General features: G+C 39.1%; 1 protein-coding gene across 1 annotated transcript; it reads left to right on the forward strand.

Moving 5' to 3' along the window:
- The first annotated feature begins 270 nt into the window (after nt 1–270).
- Nucleotides 271–3,233, forward strand: LOC149022748 (uncharacterized). Its single transcript, XM_089147691.1, has 3 exons — nt 271–575; nt 720–2,371; nt 2,896–3,233. The coding sequence occupies exons 1-3, from the start codon at nt 271–273 to the stop codon at nt 3,231–3,233; spliced, it is 2,295 nt and encodes a 764-aa protein (XP_089003817.1).
- The last annotated feature ends 18,514 nt before the right edge of the window (nt 3,234–21,747 follow it).

Below are 21,747 nucleotides of genomic sequence, written 5' to 3' on the forward strand. Positions count from 1 at the left end.
CCCACGGGTATGCTATTATCTCAACAAAGGTATATCTCTGGATTGCTTAATCGGGCCGGTTTACTTGATGCAAAGCCCATCTCAACTCCCATGGCTCCTTCATTTCATCTTTCTTCCACTCAATTTTGACTGTGAAGCGCCAGAATTGACTTTTAGTCTCAACGTCAGCTTAGCAAGAAAGCATAGTTCCGATAGCTATTATAAATTCATACATAGAGAGTGAAACAAAACTAATCTCATCAGAATCCAAATATTATATTCATTGTTCCCATGGCATCCTTCCTTACGTTTGTCATGGAAATGATGGTTGTGTGGGTTTCTTTCACCATTGTTGTATGTTCTTCAACAATAGTAGCTCCATCGATTGAATCATCACCACCAGAAGCAGAGGCTCTACTCAATTGGAAGGCTAGTGGTTACAACTTTCCTGATTCTTGGACTGCAAACGATACAAGCCCATGCACTTGGGAGGTGATAGCTTGTAACACAGCAGGGAGAGTGACAATGATATACTTATATTTCTCTGTAAGTGCAAAGCTTGATACATTGAATTTATCCTCTTTTCAATATCTGGAGTACCTATATCTTTGTGAGAATGAAATTGAGGGTACCATCCCACGCAACATTGGTATGCTTTCTGAACTCATCGAGCTCTCCCTAAAAAATAATAGGGTCAATGGGTCAATACCTCCTGAGATTGGAACCCTCAAAAATCTCAGACTGTTGGACTTCTCTTCCAATGATATCAGTGGCCTAATACCTCGAGAGATGGGAAACCTAAAAAATCTCAGAGGTTTGGACCTCTCTGCCAATAAGATCAATGGTAAAATACCTCGAGAGATAGGAAACCTTAGAAATCTCGAATGGTTGGTCCTCTATGCCAATAAAATCAATGGCTCAATACCACTAGAGGTAGGGAACCTCAAAAATCTCACTCGGTTGGACATCTCCACCAATAAGATCAAAGGTTTGATACCTCTAAAGATAGGATACCTCAAAAATCTTAATTGGTTGGACCTCTCTACCAATAAGATCAATGGCTCAATACCTCAAGAGATAGGAAACCTGAAAAATCTCACTCACTTAGATCTCTCTGGAAATTGGATCCATGGCTCAATACCACTGGAGATGGGAAACCTCAAGACTCTCAATTGGTTGGACCTCTCTGCCAATAAGATCAATGGCTTGATACCTCAAGAGATAGGAGATCTCATAAATCTCAATTGGTTGGACCTCTCTGCCAATAAAGTCATTGGTTCAATATCTCAAGAGATAGGGAACCTCAAAAATCTCACACAATTGGACCTAAGGGACAACAAGCTTTCTGGTTCCATACCTATGCAAATTGGGAATTTGAGAAATCTAAACTTGCTAGACCTAAGTAACAATGAGTTTACTGGATTAATCCCTGAGGAGATATGTAAACTCGGAAGGATGAGTTTACTTAATCTTTCACACAACAAATTAAGTGGTACAATACCTACACAAATAGGGAAAATTGATTTTACTTTCTTTGATTTGTCCAACAATGATTTGGAGGGTCGTGTTCCGGATGATATAGCTTGGAATTTTCCACCAAGATCATGCGAGAATAATAAAGGTTTGTGCAGTAATTATTGGCATCTTCCATGCAAAAACAGTGAGGAAAAGCTTAAAGTCAAAATCATCATTATTATATCTTTTTCTGGCATCATGCTTGTTGGATTTATAATTTTTATGATCTGGTTCATCTTCCACCAAAAGTCAAAAAATTCTGTCCATGATACAACACAACGAAATGGGGATATATTTTCTATATGGAACTATGATGGAACAATTGCATATAGTGACATCATGGAAGCTACAGAAGAATTTGACATCAAATATTGCATTGGAACTGGAGGTTATGGGAGTGTTTATAGAGCGATGCTTCCTACTGGGAAAGTAGTTGCTGTGAAGAAACTAAATCGCCTAGAAGCTAAAGTGAAAGCCTATGAGGAGAGCTTTACTAATGAGATATATGTTTTAACAAGAATAAGGCACCGAAACATTGTGAAACTTTATGGGTTTTGTTCTCATCCGAGGTGTAACTTTTTAGTTTATGAATACATAGAGAGGGGAAGCTTAGCATATATTCTTGGAAATGAAGTAGAAGCTGTGGAATTGGATTGGGAAAAACGTATGAATGCCATCAAAGGGGTTGCTTATGCTTTGTCCTACATGCATCATGATTGTGCACCACCAATAATTCATCGGGACATATCGAGCAACAATGTCTTGCTAGATGCAAATCTCGAACCTCATGTTGCGGACTTTGGAACTTCTAGATTTCTAGATCCTTGTTCATCAAACCGCACTATTCTTGCAGGCACATATGGATATATTGCTCCGGGTAAGTAATCAAATATTCTTCCTTTTTCCATACTTTCATAAAATTCTAAGTTGATAATGTTCAACCATTCAACCATTTTCATTTGAAAAATTCAATAGGAAATTAATTGGATGGTCCCTAGTTATATTAGAATCAAGCACACACATTTCTAAAACTTAGCGGTCCCTCCCCTACTTATAAGCAACATTGCACTTAGCTTTTGCTAAAGTAAAACATTGCACTTACACCTGTTTGTCAATATTTGAAAATTAGGTAAATGATGTTTATTTGACTGTAAAATCAGTCGGAAGATGTCCACTGGGAATCCAATTTTTTACCAAATGAACCTACATAGATGAAGTTTAGTTTGATAGCAGTTTTGGACAGAAAATCCTTGGGCTGTTAGGAAACATATCAGTCAAGTTGAATTATCCACAATGTCTTATGGCTTAAATCTGGCCTATAAGTTGAGTTGATAATATGTTTGTTTTTATATGATTAAATGAAAGCTCTAAATTTGTTACACTTTTCCTTCCTCCTTTCAGAGCTTGCTTTTACAATGGCTTTAACGGAGAAGAGTGATGTTTATAGCTTTGGGGTACTGACACTGGAGACAATTATGGGAAAGCATCCAAGAGAACTCATATCTTCATTACCATTTCTAAGCACAAAAGATATTGTATTGAAGGATGTCTTAGACCAACGTATCCCACCACCAACAGAATCAGTAGCACAAGACCTGAATGTGTTAATGATGCTTGGAATTTCATGCTTGCACAACAACCCAAAATCTCGTCCAACCATGCAATTCGTGTCTCTTAAAATAGCAGGTCATACCAGCTGTGATTGCAACCCTTCTACAAGAGTTCATCATGGAAATTAGGCACTTCAAAATATATTCAAACTCACAAAGTTTTTATGGAAGTGGATTGTAGATGTTGTTCTCTTGTTGTATTTAAACTATTGTTAGTTTGGGCACTTTATTCGAACTCTCATACCTATATTCAAATGCTTGACCTTTAAAAATAAGGTATGCATGGGTACTCCTATATTGAAACTTTATGTATATATACTATTCCTAGAGTTAAAAAGAAAAAAAAAAAAAAAAAAAAAAAAAAAAAATCCGTAGAACTTGTTTTGTAGAATGGACTATGGTTTACATATTGAGCCTCATGTTGCTATCTTAAGAACTTTTAGATTTCAAAATTTGCATATACCCAACCATACAATACTTGCACAGCTGAATTGCTCTGGGTAAGTTTTCATTTTTTTCTTCTTTTTTTCTATTATTTGTGGACTTAAGAACATTGATAATGTTTGAACCGTTCAATCATTTTATCCCTGTTAAAAGCCATGAGTTAGGATTAGAGAGACACGTTTTAGGTGATGGAAAGAGACAAAAAACGTGGTTCGGTTTATTTCTGCAACCTACGTCCACGAGAATGTGATTTGCTTCATTTTGATTGATTACAGTACATATTACATATTTATAGTTACAAGAATCCTACTCAACATTAAGCTTAGACTCTTAACTCTAGAGTTTTAATTACTCAAGTTATCTATTTGTGTTTGGTATGAACTGTGTCTCTTGTGTGTTTGAGTGCAACTCTAAGTCTGATCCACTTGTGGAGAAGTGTAATCTGCTCGAGTCTCTTAAGTAGTTGAGTTTGAGTCTGGTTCTTGAAGTCTTGCAAGCATGGAGGTAGTTGAGTTTGACTGGAGTTCTTGAAGCCTTGCACGCATGGAGTAGTGTTGACTAAGGCAACCCTAGATTCAGCTAGGGTTGCCTGTGATTTTCGTGTTTTGTCCTCAAATTGCAAAAGACCATTATTATCCTTAACACACCCCCTCAAACTCAAGGGCAGAGATGAGACCTTGAAGTTGGAAAAAGAGTACTGAACTGTTGATGCAATGGAGGCTTTGTGAATGTATCTACAAGCTGATCCTTAGTAGATAGATACTGAACTTGGAGATCACCCTTGGCAACCTTATCCCTAATAAAATGAAAATCAATCTCCAAGTGTTTAGGACATGCATGGAAGACAGGATTGGCTGTAAGATATGTGGCCCCCACATTATCACACCAGAGAATAGGAGCAAAACACAGATAAACCATTAACTTTGTTAACAAACATTGTTATCAAGTGAGTTCAGCGGCCGCATTTGCTAGGGCTCGATATTCTGCCTCAATACTAGAGTGATCTATAGTTTGTTGCTTCTAAGAACATTAAGAGATAAGATGGTAGCCCACAAAGATAGCGTAGCCACCACTAGATTTTTGATCATCAGGGCAACCGTCCCAATCAGTATCAAAGAAAGCCGATAAAGAATTCAGAGATCAACGATGAATAAAAATGCCATTAGAGGAAGTTCCTTTTAGGTAGCGGAAGATGCGCTTGATGGCAGACCAATGGTCAACAGTGGGAGAGTGCATGAATTGACAAACTTTATTGACAATGAATTGAATATCAGGCCGAGTCATAGTTGCATACTAAAGAGCACCAACAATGCTCTGATAGAGGGTAGGATCCGCCATTAATTCACCTGTAAACTTATTGAGTTTGTCTGTGGTGGAGGCAAGAGTAGAGACAGGCTTGCAAGCAGACATATTTGCCTCTTAAGAAGATCTTGAATACACTGATGTTGAGAGAGATGAAGGCCATCATGAGATCGAGTGACAAACATGCCCAAAAAATAATGAAGAGAGCCTAAGTCCTTTAAGGCAAAAACAAAGCAAAGATCACTAAGGAATCGAGCAAATAAAGCATTAGATATGCCAGTTAGAATAATATCATCAACATATACCAGAATAAACATAGTGCCAGCAGATCCACAAAAAATAAATAAAGATGTGTAAGTTTTGGAGCCAATAAACCCATATTCAACTAGAAAGGAGCTAAGCTGGTCGAAACAAGAACGAGGAGCTTGTTTTAAACCATAAAGAGACTGGTGAAGTTTGCAAACATGGTTAGGATGAAGGGAGTTAGTAAAGCCAGGTGGTTGCTTCATATATACAGTTTCATGCAAAACCCCATGAAAGAAGGCACTTTGAATAACCAGTTGGCAAATAAACCAAGACGGTGAAATTGCAAGAGCCAAGACCAGTTGAATGGTAGTTGGTTTGACCACCAGGCTAAAGGTTTCATGATCGTCAAGACCTTCTTGTTGATCAAAACCCTTAGCATCTAAGCGGACTTTGTAACTTTCAATAGAACCATTTTCCTTTCGCTTGACTTGAAAAACCCATTTACATCCAATGCCATTATGTGAAAGAGGAGGGAACAAGAGACCAAGTACCATTCTTCAAAAGTGCAGTGAATTCTTCATCCATAGCCTTCCACCAATGAGGGTATTTGTTGGCAATAGTAAAGGAAGTAGGTTCAATGTTGGTGTGATCAATGTGGGTGAGAAGAGCCCTAGGGTTTACTTTTGATCTAGAGATCATGGGATGAGTGTTTTGTGAAGGTTGGGAAGTGATTGTTGGTAGAGTAGCCTAGGAGTCAAAGAGTAGGTCAACAACTAGATGAACATGAGAGAGAGACCTGGCCAAGGGAGGTGAGGAGGGAGAGGACTCAGTCAAGGGGGTGGGGGAAGCCCTAGAAACGTGGGGACTAAGAGAAGAGGCCATAGGGGAGGAGAAGTTGAGGTGAAGGATTCTCAGGAGAGTACAGCTGAGGTGGGGCTCCTAAAATTGAGGGAATGGGGTTAGGGTTTCCCACTAAAGGTGGAGGCCCTAAAATAGAGGGAAGTGGTGGGGTAGGGTAGGGAGTTACCTCATTGGAAAGGAAAGGGAATCTTTTTTCATCAAATATAACATGTCGAGAAATAAAGAGTTTTCCAATAATAGGATTAAAACACTTGTAACCTCTATGGTGAGAATTGTATCCCAAGAAGACATGTAGTTTAGACCAAAATTCCAGCTTATGTTTGTTATACGGTCTCAAACATGGATAACATGCACAACCAAAAATCCTCAAAGAGTCATAATCAAGTTGAACTTGAAACAATTTGAAATATGGAGAGGAATTTTTCAGCATTGGAGTGGGCAAACGATTAATTAGAGAAGTTGCAATTTCAAAGGCATGTACCAATATTACTGATAGGAAGACCATCACCATTACCAACTTGAACCCGATCTGAACCATAGTAGGGTTGCGCAATATGGAGATTCTCAAGGGCATTGGTGATGTGATGAGTAGCGCCAAAGTCAGGGTACCAATTTTCGTCTAGAAGAGATGCACTAGAAAGTTCAGAAAATTCACAGATGGAGTTGCATTAAAGCTACCTTGAATGGCATGATTGAAACGCTGGTAATGGTCCTTTGGTCTATGTCTAGAACGATCACAAATTTGGTAGATAAGATGATTGCCAGTTTGACAAGGTGGTAATGTGTATGAGAGCCATGATGAGGAGAAAAACGACCATGACCAAATCTTCTTTTTGGATAAAAATGCCCTCTATAAGGCTAACGTGGAGGCCTAATAGGGGTGGTTGGCTAATGTCCATTATTTGCCATAGGGGAAGAAGAGTCAATAATCGTTAGTTCATCTCTTAACCGAATTTCTGGAGTTAGTAACATACCTCGTAATTCATCATAGGAGATAGGAGAATTATGAGTGGTAATGGCAGTAACAAAAGGAGAGTATTCGATTCCAAAACCTTCAAGACATGAAGACAAAGTTCTTCATTATTCACAAGTCGTTGACAATGGCCAACTGATCAAAAATATTTTTTATGCGAAGAAGATAATCATGAATGCTACTATTTCCTCTTCGAATATTTTGGATTTGAAGGCGAAGTTGCATTATGCGAGCGGAAGAGCAAGTTGAGTAGATTTGCTCAAGCTTGGAACAGACATCTCTAAAGGTGGAGCGACCAATAACTTACGCATGAATTAGTTCAGTAAGGGAAGCAATGATCCAACACATCAATAGTTGTTCCTGACGATTCCACTTCTGATAGTCAAGATTCGATTGGAAGATCGCAATATCATCTTTATCGATAATGGTAGTGGGTGGGAAAAGAGAAGAGCCATCAACAATCTTGAATAGTTCATATGTCTTCAGAAGAGGAACAATCTGAGATCTCCACAACAAATAATTTGTCTCATTAAGCTTTGTTGAGAGGAAGTAAGCTTTGTTGAGAGGAAGCCATTGAGGGAGGGAAACAAATGGATGGATACCTGGAGTTTTGATGCCATGTTTAAAGCCATGAGTTAGGGTTAGAGAGACATGTTTTAGGTGATGGAAAGAGAGAGAAAACGTGGGGGGGGGGGAAGAGAGAGAGAGAGAGAGAGAGAGAGAGAGAGAGAGAGAGAGAGAGAGAGAAGAGATAAGAGAAAAGAGAGAAGAGAGAGACTTAGTTTTATGTGGTTCAGTTGATCTCTGCAACCTACGTCCACTGGAATGTTATTTGCTTCCTTGAGATTGACTATAAGTACAGATTGCATATTTATAGTTACAAGAGTCTTGCTCAACGTTAATTTTAGATTCTAACTCTAGAGTTTGAATTACTCAAGTTATCTATTTGTGTTTGGTATGAACTATATCTCTTGTGTGTTTGAGTGTAAATTTGATTCTGATCCACTTGTGGATAAGATGTAATCTGCTAGAGTCTCTTGAGTAGTTGAGTTTGAGTCCGGTTCTTAAAGTCTTGCACACATGGAGGTAGTTGAGTTTGACTGGAGTTCTTGAAGTCTTGTACACATGGAGTAGTGGTGGCTAGGGCAACCCTAGATTCGACTAGGGTTGCCTATCATTTTCATGTTTTGCCTTCAGACTGCGAAAGATCATTATTATCCTTATTAATCCCAGTATTCCAATTATATACCACAAGAACCTAGAAGGGTAGAATTAATTAGTTTAATGATTGCAGCCTAGACCCAAGAGAGATGCGTTAAGTATGGCTACATTACAAATGAATTGGTAGTTGCACCAATTCAGGACAAACTTTGAGAGAGTTGCTTGAGTTGGTATTAGAATATTCATAAAGACCTAAGGATACACTAGTAGGGAAGGGTGACCAAATTCAACTTGGTGCAAGTATAAGAGAAAGAGGTATGCTCATTTTTTTTTGGGGGTGGAAATTGAATTTATTTAAAAGAGCAAAAAGATCTCAAGACATATTGTTTACGAGCTTCCAAAAGCCAAAGAGTGGGAGGGGGATATACATCGGGTCTACAACATATGACCCCAACCTTGCTAGAGAGTTGAGGATGCCACTAACCTCCCTAGAAATATAAGACACTAGACACTTCAACTAGGTTTTGAAAGGCGTAAATTGTCTTCAATAACCCAAACTATAGAGATAGGAAAAGCTAGATTAGGATCATCACAAGCTGAGCATTATTGGATCCCACAATTAGAAACTTGAAGCCCTTGTTCCTGCGATCCTCCAAGCCCAAACGCATCACCAGTGCCTCCCCTCCCAACGCATTGTCATGGGAGGATTTCTCCACTGCCACCAACAAGGGAGTCCCTTTCTCATCAGAAACAATTGCATGAATACCCCCATCGCTTGCATCACAATTTAGTTTAGAATTCTTCCAATAGTAGGACAACAATACTTGGACAAAGGATAATGTGGAGCATGAGTCAAAAAATCTTGTGCTAACACAAATTCCATGGAAGCTTTGTGTGCTGCTTGAAAAACATCCATTGGAGATCAGCTCTGTTGTTGAAGATCCTTCCATTTCTGGCCAGCCACAAGTACCAACAAAAGTGGAGAATTAGACTAAGTTTTTGCCTTATCTTTCTTGGCAATAAATCAAATTTACCGGTTCCAAGTTTGAATGCCCGAGGTTAATGATCGATAAACAACTCCCAAACCAAGCTGCTTGCGCAAATTGACGATCAAATAGGATGTGCTTCATAGCTTCCACCCCTGCCCCCACAAAGCCTACAACTTACATCAATTGGAGTGTGCCCTTCTTGAAGATTTTCTCTAGTAGGGAGCCCCTCCACACAGACCTTCCATCCATGCGAGACTCTAGATTTTTTTGGTCCAACAGAAATATTGTATTAACCTCTCCAAGATAACAGCCTTGGAGGTAGAGAAAGAACTGGCTAACATAAACAATGGAGGACAGTTCCACCAAACTCTAAAGAGGTTAAAAGTCCTTGCCCGTCTCGCAAGATAATCAGCAAAGTTATTGTCTTGCCTACTGATATAGTTAATACAATAGATTTAAAAATCACCCTTGAGTTTCAGAACTTCATCTATAGTGCAACACCTTGCCCAATCCAATGAATGCCCATGACCATTTAGAACATCAATAACAGATTTGCAATCTGAATGTAAGACTAATTTGGTTACTTATACCATCCCTAATTGCCTCCATCTCCACTGCAACTGCTGACATGGCTCTACACTAAGTCGCTTTCACTGCTAAGAAGTCCTCATGAAAGTCCCATAGAATGCACCCACGCCCTCCCCTCTTGCTGTGATGTTCCCAAGCGCCCTCCACATAAGCCTAAAAAGGGAAATCAACAGAATATTAGTTGGGAGTAGGGGTTATATCATTCAAACCTTCAACAGAGGAATTAGAATTGATATGTTGCACTTCATTGAATAGGGTTCAAGAGGATTTTATTGAACCCTCTAAAGAAATCTACTTCCATTAAATAAAAAGGCATTCTGGGCTTTCCAAATGATCCAAAATAGTGTACTTCAAATTACATCAACAGGTTTTAAGTCATCAGTTTGCTCAAATTTAGGTGCTGCGTGCGTAAACCTTATCCAATCATGCAGAGAAGATCCCAAGAAATACTTGCCGTCAATTCTTAAAGGAGAAGCATTCCAACAATCCTGTACATGTGGACAGAAAACTAAAGCATACATCACAGTTTCAATAGAAGAAGCACACAATAAACATAGAGGAGACATGCTACTTTATCTGTCAAATAAATTCTCACTAGTAGCAATAGCCTTGACAAAGAATGGGGATCACCAAAATTGCATCTACCTCAATTTGGGAAAACAATGACTCCAATAAAACTAGCATTCCAAGTAATATGGAAATTTCAAAAGTTGAATTTGTAATGGAATTTTGGGTGGCTAGGAAATTTCAAAATTTGAATTTGGATTGGAATTTTGGGTGGGCTAGGAAACTTAAAAATTTTATGTTGGGTTGGAATTTCGGGTGGGGTGGGAAATTTCAAAATTTGAAGTAATGGAGTTTAGGTGGGAGGAGTGGTTGGGAGGTTGACTTGCAAATGGAAACTTGGTTTCATAAAAAATTACATGTTCAGAGATGTAGAATCTGTCAAGTGTTAAACCCTGATAGCAACCCTCCTACATGAGTTCTTCATGGAAATTAGGTACTTTGAAATATATTCAAATCCACAAAGTCTTATGGAAGTGGACCGGATGGCTAAGATGTTCTCTTGTTGGACTTTGAAGTATCGTTTGTTCGTCACTTCAGCTGAACTCTATGCTTGTATTCATAGATGTGAAATTCATATAAAAATTAAAAAGGATGTGAATGGCTGTAGTCCTATTTTGAAGCATTATGCATCTTGTTTCTTATATTATAAAAAAGAGACATGAAACTTGAATTTTAGGGTGATCAATGGTTTACAAATTTTGGGCCTTTATGTTTGTAACTTAGAGAATAAATGACTAGATTAGAAATGATTGGGAGTTCCACCAATTCAAGATAACTCAAGGAGAGTTGTTGAGACAATATAGGTATACTCAACAGGACTGCTCATGCATTAGTAAGAAATAGTGACTAAATTCAACATCTTGGAAGTAAAATAAATAGAGGTATGCTTAAGTTGACTATTTGAGAGATTGTATGTGATGAGGCTTGGCTCTAGTAACATGATAAATATAGTTGTTTCAAAGACAATGACCCATATCTTGGACCTGTTGTAGGGAGATGTTCGTAGGATGATGCTTTTGTTACGGCTTTGACTTATTTTCTATCTATTAACCATTTCATTTTATTATTACTCTTTTTTACTTCCTTATTAATCCTTTTTCCTTAGCTACCTCAAATCCATGTAGTTAGCACAATTTAGCTCACAATATAAACTTCTCAATGATGCTCAAAAAAGTTATATACTTCCTAAAGATATCAAAATTCTCATCCAACTATGCAACACATGTCTTGGGTATTTGGAAGTACTATAAATGTCGATTGCAAATATTCTATCCAAATTCCTTTTGAAGGATTAATATTCTATTCAAACTCTAATAGAGGTAACCAGTCTGTGAAGGATCAGAGTGACTAGACCTACCCAGAGGAGGGCTGGTGTTATATCTTAAAACATGTCAACTATTTAGAGACTTGCAAAGTTAGATCTTAGTAGCATTCATATTATTGCATATCATTCATTTCATATATGCATTGCTGGATATGTTGACATATGTATGAGATATGTGTTATCCTTAGTGAGTTCGTCAGAAATCATTCCTTTCTTTGTATGTTACATTATACTATATAGATGGTAGCACGTCGTCAGAAACCAGAGAAGTTCTATATGGTCCAATTTCTCATATGAAGAGTGTTGTTCCATTGGCCTAAAATGAAGGTGTTGTCATTGTTGGCAACTTAAGTGGGTTTTGATATGGTACAGCAACACACCAAAAGGTTCCAAGAGAAAGAATCCAATATTCAAATAAAGAAAACTCAAGAATCCCGTTTTTGAGGGTCTCTGTCCAGTTTTGATCAACCTCTTCATCGGATGGTCATCCAGTGTACGATTGAGCCGATTTTTGGAGGAGAGCTTCATGACTTCTTGATCTTCAAATCCAACGGTGGGATTGTTCATTGGAGATCTCTAAGTTAGTCCAATTGGTAAGTCAAAACACTCCTTGTTTAAGTCAGATAGGAACTCTGAGTTTGATTCAAACTCTGAGTCCAGTTTTGATCAACCTCTTCATCGGATGGTCATCCAGTGTCCGATTGAGCCGATTTTTGGAGGAGAGCTTCACGACTTCTTGATCTTCAAATCCAACGGTGGAATTGTTCATTGGAGATCTCGAAGTTAGTCTAATTTGTACGTTAAAACACTCCTTGTTTAAGTTAGATAGGAACTCTGAGTTTGATTCAAACTCTGAGTTAAATTAATCTATAAAAAGAGAGCAAACTCCAGCAAAAAAAAGAGGACGTTTTGAGGAGCTTGGGAATAGCATGCTATTCAAACCAGAAGACGTTGGTTGGCTTTGGAGATCTGAAGCATGGGAATAAGAAGTCTTTTGTTTTGCTGAACAAGAAAGAAAGTGAAAGGGAAGAAAGAAGAAGCAGCAGAAAAAAAGAAGGGAACATGGTTGTATGGCTTTTTTAAAGAGAGAAAACTGAAAAAGATTGAAAAGAGAAAAAAAAAGAGTTGGAGAAAAAGAGAAACAAATATTGTTACTATGCATCTTACACAAGTTGAGGTAACCCGTATTCACAAGTGATTGTCTATTATTTTCTAGGTTATGTTTAGTGATGAAGAATCTAGCTCATGAATGTAATTTTGGGGAACTTGAATTATTGGTTTACATTGTGACCTAGCAAGTTGGAGCTTGTCTAGGGGGTTGGGGTTGGTGCCCTTGTCTGAATTGCATTTTAGACTATAACAGGGATTGGTGTTCCTGGACTGTTGTAGCAGTCAAAATATCTAAGAGTGTATTGAGTAATATACGAAACCCTAGGTATGGTATTATTCCGTGGATGTAGGCAATTTGGCCGAACCACGTAAACTCTGGTGCATTGAGTTTTTGTTTATTTTTCTTTGTTGCACATATTGGAGTGCCTTGATTGCAGAGTGGTGGTACACTATCTGGTAGACCTAGCCACATTGTGGTGAATTTTTTAAGACACTGATTCACCCCCCCTCTCAGTGTCAATCTGGGAATAACAATTGGTATTAGAGCCAGGTTCCCATGAAGAGAAGTGTAACCACTTCGGGATTTGATCAGAGAGTTTGTAAGAATGGCCACAAGTGAAGGCAGCTCCAAAGACTTTGGGAAAGTTCCTATTTTTGATGGTACATGATATGTTTTTTGGAAAAGAAGAATGCAGATATACATTGGATCTCTAGGGTATGATGTATGGCAGTCTGTGATTAATGGCTATGAGGAACTAGTAGCTCCGCTTATAGACAATGAGGCAAAAAGGGCTTATGCACACAATCTCAGGGCGTTAAATGCTATCATGTCTAGGTTGAATGAAGAAGTCATGGCTAAAGTAATGGACTGTGATACAGCTAAAGAAGTCTGGGACAAGTTGATAAGCATCTATGAAGAGGAAGATGAAGAGGAAGAGAGAAATGATAGGAAGGGAAAGAAAAAATTCTTACCAAAGAAAAAGAAAAGCCATTTCAAAAGGAGAAGTCTTTTGACTAAGAATGAATGCTACTCCTCTGAAGAAGAATCAGATGAAGACAATGACTCAACTGATGAGGTTTTATTTATGGCTATTGAAGATGATGAATCACCTCAAACTAAAGAAAAGTCTGATGATAATGAAGACATTGAAGGTGAAATTGATTATGTTGGTGAGTTGTACTCTGCCTTGCTTGATCTCAAAAAGGAAAGGAAGAAAAATAGAGAAATGAAGAATCAACTTGAAAATTCTGAGACAACAATCAAGGAATTGACTGTCACAATTAGTGAATTGGAACATGTTAAAAATGACTCATCATCTTGCTTCTCTCTCAAGTGTATAGAGTGTGAAGAACTTGAGAAAGAAGTTGGAAGGTTAAGATCAGAACTTGAAGGAGAACAAAAGATGAGTTATCTAGAAGCTACCACATCATCCACTCTAGTTACATTGAACTTAAAGGACAAGACAGTTGAAAATCAAGTGACCGGGACTACTCATTTTACTTCTACTTGGGGAAGAGATAAGGTACTAGATGAGATCTTGAGTGTTCAGAGGTCACCTCATATTAAAACTGGTCTTGGATACTCAAAGGGGGAATGTTCAGATGTAAATAAGACCAATGGAAATAAAAATACAACAAATCCAATGAGTCTTGATGAGAAGCACCAAAAGAATCCATATATTGGGAAGACCAATCCAAAGATGAGTAAAGAAGGCTATACTGGAGCTTATCATAAAACATTTAATGGTCAAGGCTTTAATGGGTATTGTTATGGATGCAACAACTTTGGACATAAAGTGGCAAACTGTAGAAGACAAAACAAGGTTGTGGCATTCAACAACATAAACAGATTTGCTCCATTGAATAAGGTTAAAATAGAATGCTTCAGGTGTTTCAAGTTGGGACATATTGCAAGGTATTGTTGGACTGCTCTTCCTTCATAGAAGGAGATAAACCTTCCCCAAAAGCTAGCTCAAAGACATGCACAAACAATTCAAAGAAAATCGAGGGAACCTATTGATGTATCAGATAAAGCAGTTTGGGTTGAGAAAGGACAAAAAGGAAAAATGATAAATTCCTTGGTAGTTCAAACAGCTTTCAAGGCTCATAGTAGTGAGGCACCTTGGATTCTTGATAGTGGGTGTCTCCTTGGGGGGAAGATGGCCGTGGGCAGGTGAGTGAAGGGATGAAAGCTGTTATGGCAAGACGTGGGTCTTCCGGCGGCGCGCCCGCGTGCATGTGAGTGAAGAGGATGAAAGCTTGTTATTGGCATAGTAAGAAGCAAGATTCTATATCTTTGTCTACAGCAGAAGCTGAATATATAGCAGCTGCAACTAGCTGTACTCAAGTGATTTGGATGAAGAGACAAATTTCTGATTTTGGCATCAAATGTGATAAAGCTATAGCTATCAAGTGTGATAACATGAGTGCTATCAATATCTCCAAGAATCCAGTGCAACATTCTAGGATCAAGCATATTGATATAAGATATCACTTTTTGAAAGAAAAAGTGATAACAGGTGAAGTGAGCTTGGAGTTTGTTCCCACAGAAAATCAAGTGGCTGATATCTTCACAAAACCACTGTCCAAACACAGTTTTGAGAGAATAAGAGTAAAGCTTGGGGTTGTGGCTTCAAGGGGGAGTAAGTGAGAAAATACATAGAACATCATCTCTCCATAGGATAGGAAGGTGTGGTGGGCACTCCTATGGAATAGTCTATGTAGGGGGAGCTCTATGGTAGGGAGAGTACAAAGCACCCTTTGTACTTGTTGTCAAAGGGGGAGAGAAAAGAGAAAAGGAGGTTGAGTTGCCAACAATCCCAAAGGGGGAGATTGTTGTTCCATTGGCCTAAAATGAAGGTGTTGTCATTGTTGGCAACTTAAGTGGGTTTTGATATGGTACAACAACACACAAAAAGGTTCCGAGAGAAAGAATCCAATTCAAATAAAGAAAACTCAAGAATCCCGTTTTTGAGGGTCTCTGTCCAGTTTTGATCAACCTCTTCATCGGATGGTCATCCAGTGTACGATTGAGCCGATTTTTGGAGGAGAGCTTCACGACTTCTTGATCTTCAAATCCAACGGTGGAATTGTTCATTGGAGATCTCTAAGTTAGTCCGATTGGTACGTCAAAACACTCCTTGTTTAAGTCAGATAGGAACTCTGAGTTTGATTCAAACTCTGAGTCCAGTTTTGATCAACCTCTTCATCGGATGGTCATCCAGTGTCCGATTGAGCCAATTTTTGGAGGAGAGCTTCACGACTTCTTGATCTTCAAATCCAACGGTGGGATTGTTCATTGGAGATCTCGAAGTTAGTCCGATTTGTACGTTAAAACACTCCTTGTTTAAGTTAGATAGGAACTCTGAGTTTGATTCAAACTCTGAGTTAAATTAATCTATAAAAGGAGAGCAAACTCTAGCAAAAAAAAGATGACGTTTTGAGGAGCTTGGGAATAGCGTGGAGGTTGAACCAGAAGACGTTGGTTGGCTTTGGAGATCTGAAGCATGGGAATAAGAAGTCTTTTGTTTTGCTGAACAAGAAAGAAAGTGAAAGAGAAGAAAGAAGAAGCAGCAGAAAAAAAGAAGGGAACATGGTTGTATGGCTTTTTTAAAGAGAGAAAACTGAAAAAGATTGAAAAGAGAAAAAAAAAAAAAGAGTTGGAGAAAAAGAGAAACAAGTATTGTTACCATGCATCTTACACAAGTTGAGGTAACCCGTATTCACAAGTGATTGTCTATTATTTTCTAGGTTATGTTTAGTGATGAAGAATCTAGCTCATGAATGTAATTTGGGGAACTTGAATTATTGGTTTACATTGTGACCTAGCAAGTTGGAGCTTGTCTAGGGGGTTGGGGTTGGTGCCCTTGTCTGAATTGCATTTTAGACTATAACAGGGATTGGTGTTCCTGGAATGTTGTAACAGTCAAAATATCTAAGAGTGTATTGAGTAATATACGAAACCCTAGGTAGGGTATTATTTCGTGGATGTAGGCAATTTGGCCGAACCACGTAAACTCTGGTGCATTGAGTTTTTGTTTATTTTTCTTTGTTGCACATATTGGAGTGCCTTGATTGCAGAGTGGTGGTACACTATCTGGTAGACCCAGCCACATTGTGGTGAATTTTTTAAGACACTGATTCACCCCCCTCTCAGTGTCAATATGGGAATAACAATGAGGATGTGGCACCGTTAGTGGGAGATGGAGATGTGGTCCATCAAGCCTCCTGCAAATGCTTGAAGTGCGCTTATAGCACCCATTGATGATCGAAGAAGACAGATTGTCAAACATTTTGAGAAGTCTTTGGAGAAGAACTGGAGAACTCCCAACCTTGTTATTTTAGAAGAGAAGACTTTAGTTTTAGAGAAAGAAACTGGAAAGAAGATAATTTAGTTTATTTTATTGCTTCAACTAAACTCGATATTCTTTTGAACTTGATTACTTTCATTTGATTCTTTCTTTGATTCTTTATTGGAGTATTTGGACTCTTGTAACCCCTTTGATTAATTATTGAACTTCCTCTTGCTCTTGATTATCTAATTCTTGCATTTATTATTATTGATGGGTAAGACCGTGGATTCTGTGATGAATCACACCCATGGGTTGTCGGGCGGGTAACCGAGACCGGAAGGTGGGGTGTGACATGTTTGATCTTGATATTTGCTTGAGGACTAAAAAGCTCATAAGTTGGGGATGATTTGATAAGTTTATTTTAGGCATACTATTTTTAGTAGTTTTTTCATGTGTTCGCAATCCTTTTATCCTAATATCGTATAAATGAGCATCAATTACACTCTCCTTAAATTTAAGTAACTTTGGTAACTTATATTTATCCTAGCATATCCTTATCAAATTTATTATTTGTGCTTGTAGTGAATCATCTTAGTACTTGGACTCTTTCAACAATTAGGATTTGCTTGGAGCAACTAGTGGAGTTTGAAAGTTGATCAAAGGAGAAAAAAAGAGGAAAAAGAATCCTAATTAGAAAATGAAGAGGGGGAAATCCCATTTTTGAGTATGCTCTATCCATCTTAAATCATGTCCTTCATCGAATGGTCATCCAATGTTCAATCAGGCTAATTTTTGGACAACAACTTCATGACTTTTTGATCTTCAAATCCAATGGTGGGATTGTGCATTTGAGCTCTCCAAGTCAATGCAATTTATATGACACCTAGACAAGCGAGATTCTTGATTGAATCAAATTAGGAACTCAAAGTTTGTTTCAAATGGTGTTAGATTGAGTGAAGGATCTTCAATCAAGTACTTCATTGGATGGCCATTCAGTGCTCGATTGGGTTGCATTTTGGACAAGAGCTTCATGACTTCTTGATATTCAAATCCAACGGTGGATTGTGCATTTGAGCTCTCCAAGTGAGTGTGATTTATAAGCCACCTAGACAAGCAAATTTCTTGGTTGAGTGAGATTAGGAACTCAGAGTTTGCTTCAAACAATGTCAGATTGAGTGTAGGAATCATATCCTATGTAATATAGGAATCACTCTATAAAAGGGGAGTGAAATCCAGCCATAAAGGATGTTTTTAGAAGGGTGGAGACAAATTTCAAAAGCGGAGGAGGAGCTGCTGGTGATGTTTTTAGGAGCATCAGATGAGTTTCAGAGGAGCTACTGCCTAGGCTAAAGTTGTTTTTTTTTTCTTCCCTTCCTTTAGAGTGTTGTTTCTCTTAACTTCTTTTGTTTCTTCTTCTCTCATGTTGATCTAAAATTTTACTGCTAGAGTGTAGATGGATCCTTATATGAATTAATTTATTGATTTCCCTATTTCATACAATACAACCGTCCCTACTTTTGACTTTCTTCAATTTTTTTCTTAATGTTTGAATGCCAACATTCTTGAATTTCGTGGTTTGTTTTCATACATGTAACAGTGGAGAGTGCATGTTAGACTTAGGGTTGAAGAATGATAAATTACATCTAATGTGTAGTAGGTTAGATAGTTTGTTCGACATTGTTTAGTAATTTTGTGTTTCATACAATGCATTGAATTGATCTTCTATGCGTAAAATGTAGAAGATATTTGGTGTATTAGGGACCCTCAAACATAACCGGGGGGGGGGGGGGTAATCCAATTTAGTAATCCTGTCAGCAAGAGTAGAGAGTAAATTGATTGTATAAAGGGGAGTGATTGATAATTTATGACATGTCTGGTGAAATTGAAACTCTAATATTTTTATTAGTTATGATATTTTGTTTCGTGATTTTGTTAGTATAATCAGTAGTTAATTCTCAGTTTTAATCATTAGATAATTATAAGTGTTTTTGAAGTTTGTATGTAATTTGACTTTTTTATCGATCCTCGTGGGAATGACATCCCTCTTACTTCTATATTACTTGGGTGAACTTATGCATTTGCAAGTTCAAATGCCACACAAAGAGGAGAGAGGGCCCCTATTTGTAGTAAAACCTGGTGCCCTTGTATCACCGTGGGCCCCAACTAGGCCCCCTCCAAAGGAAATGGTATTTACATACTGATGCGTCCAAAATCTGCTCAGCCCTTAGATCTCCTTGTGATGACCTGCAAAACGAAAGCGTCAGACGTGGCCCGACCGCGGGGGTCGGGAGTCCACCTCCGAAGGCTAAGTCAGTTGATGAACTTAATTACAAACAGCTCTGCTAGAAGCACAGAGCTAAAGAAAAACGGGGAAAGTGATCTAGATCGTAAGCCTCTGATAGTTTACGTCTACCAGTGTGTATGTGGATCTGAGTCCTCCTCACCTCGTAGGTAAGTAAGGTTTATATAGAGTGTACATTCAAATCTCCTTCGTTGGATGCACTTGAGCCTTCTTCGGGTAGTCATTGGATCTTAACAGTTAGATCCATTGAGCGATAGACTTCTACTAGTTTGAACTAGTAGAGGACTCCTGAGATAACCTCCAGGTTATTCGATGATTATCCCGTCGATAATGATAAGTGACAGCCGCCAATTTGTGCCTGCCGTCATTAGGGTAATTAACCTAATCCATAAGTCGGATTAGGGCGTGCTTGTAGCTGATTTAGTTTTCTTCCTCAGCAAGCTATCTTCTGGATCCGGTTCGCTAGGAAGCGAGTCGATTCCCTCCGTCTCGACCGGGGTCGAGGATCAAACCGAGTATGAACCCGGTTCGATCATATTTCCTCCGTATCACGAGCCCCCCAGACCAAGCGTTCGGTCGATCTCAAAGGCTTGGCTTTTAATTGGGTTCTTCATTAGGCAATAGTCTCTGCGTATCCCACTAAATGTCATATCACATTTAATGCGGTGGTCACTTTTCCTCGAGCGTTGTGAGGGCAATGCCACGCGTCTCTTTGCAGTCGATCTATCGTGGCTCACGTAACCCCAGCGAACGGTTTCCGAACGCCTGTTTTGGATTCGTGAGTTCAAACTTTCACAACGTCTTCCAATCTCGACCGTTGATGCTGAATCAATCTCGATCATTCAGATCCCCGAACACTCATGCGGGTGTTTTAAAAGCGGTTCGTTGTCTTCGTAGGTTTCATTCTTCTTGTCTGGAATTTGAACCTTCGTCGTCTGCTTTGCGCCTTCTCGCTCTCGAGCCTTTGTTTCACTAAATCAGTAAGTTTACTGATCCTTTTGCAAAGTTTAAACTTCCTGTCTCCAGTCTTTTTTTTTTTTGTGCCTTACTGAAACTAGTAATGGAGGATAATAGGGTTTCTTCTTCCCTGGTACCCAGTGTCAGTAATAGTAGTGGTAACGAAGCTTTTGCTTCCCTTCCTTCCGAGCAGTCGGATAGTGATAACAAAACCCTAACGGTCCTCTAGCACGAATTTGCTGAAGTTTCCCAAAAAAGTTTAGAAAGAAAAGCCGAAACTTCTTCCGACCCTCCTGAGTCTGGATCTTCCAAGACTCCTAGGGTGATTGTCGAGTCTTCTAGGCAGTCAAAACAAACCTCCAGGTCTAATGGCGGACCTGGCTCTGTCCCCTCCGCTTACAAGGAAGAAACCCTCCTTTCAGCAATCCAGGATTTTGATTTTCCTTCTTCTTATCATATTAGGGCTCCCCATTTTGATGAGTGGGTTGATTCGACCATTCCGGGCGAGTTTTCCCCGTACATAGATGCACTGGAAAGCGGGGTTCGCTTTCCTTTTTTCAATCCTTTGTTTTCAGCCATTCTGAATCACTGGGCCATTGGCCCTGGAATGCTCATTCCCAATAACTGGCGTCTCATTGTCGGCTTCTTGGGTTTGTGTTTTGAACTTGGCATTACGCCATCTCTTTCTCTTTTTGTGTACTTTCATCTTCTTTCTATCTCCCATCCTCCCGGCTGTGTTTTTCTCTCCAAATGCAATAAGGCTGAACTTGATTGGAGGGGCAACATTCTTGCCAAAGGAACTTGCCCTTCCAATCACAAAAGATGACGCGAACGATACTTTTTCTGTCGAGCGCCTCAGTCAGATCTCAACTTCCCGACTGTCTGGAAACAGTGTACTTCCTATTTTGAAAGTAATCGGGGTCTTCCCTTATCCAAAGAAGACGAGGCAGCCATCAGGAAGATCAAATCAATTCCATGGTATCAGGAGATACATGGACTTGAGGTGGAGTATAACTCCATCCTTCAGTACTGGGGCTTGGCTCATTGTGAGCTTCTAACCATCATCCTTCAAATTTGTTAAAGTGATATGTCTCTTCATAATTCTGATTCTTGTTCTTCTTTGTAGTGCCTCCAAGAATGAACCTTGAGAACCTGCGGGCGAAAGCCGCTAGGGCCGTTGTGACAGCTGAACAACGATCGCCCAGAGCCTTAACTACTGATCAAGAAGCTTCTGTTCCCTCTCCCGACCCTTCTTACAAGGGTATCAGGAACATCAGGCCCGAGGTTGACGCGTCGGGTAAAGGGAAATACCGATGGTGGAGAGGTCAAATGTCTCCTCCTCTTCTCGAACCAAAAGGAAGCACGATATAGTTGATGCTTCCTCCCATAAAAAATCCAAAAATTCCGAAGATTGTGAGGAGGTCTTCACACCTCAGTGGACCTTAAAGTAGACTGATAGGGTGACACAAGGCCCTGAGAAAGCTGCAGAATGGAGCTCCCTCAGTCTTCTGCCCTCTGATTGTCAGG

This window comes from Hakea prostrata, chromosome 3, assembly GCF_041222555.1.
Source record: "Hakea prostrata isolate BN-2017 chromosome 3, UWA_Hpros_2, whole genome shotgun sequence".
NCBI classification, from domain to species: domain Eukaryota; kingdom Viridiplantae; phylum Streptophyta; class Magnoliopsida; order Proteales; family Proteaceae; genus Hakea; species Hakea prostrata.

Bases quoted from the DNA above. Each gene is read 5' to 3' on its own strand.
- LOC149022748 (XM_089147691.1), top strand. From the start codon at position 271: ATGGCATCCTTCCTTACGTTTGTCATGGAAATGATGGTTGTGTGGGTT. The intron at 576-719 runs GTACCTATATCT...CAAAAATCTCAG, and splicing joins TCCTCTTTTCAATATCTGGA to ACTGTTGGACTTCTCTTCCA. The intron at 2,372-2,895 runs GTAAGTAATCAA...TCCTCCTTTCAG, and splicing joins ATATGGATATATTGCTCCGG to AGCTTGCTTTTACAATGGCT.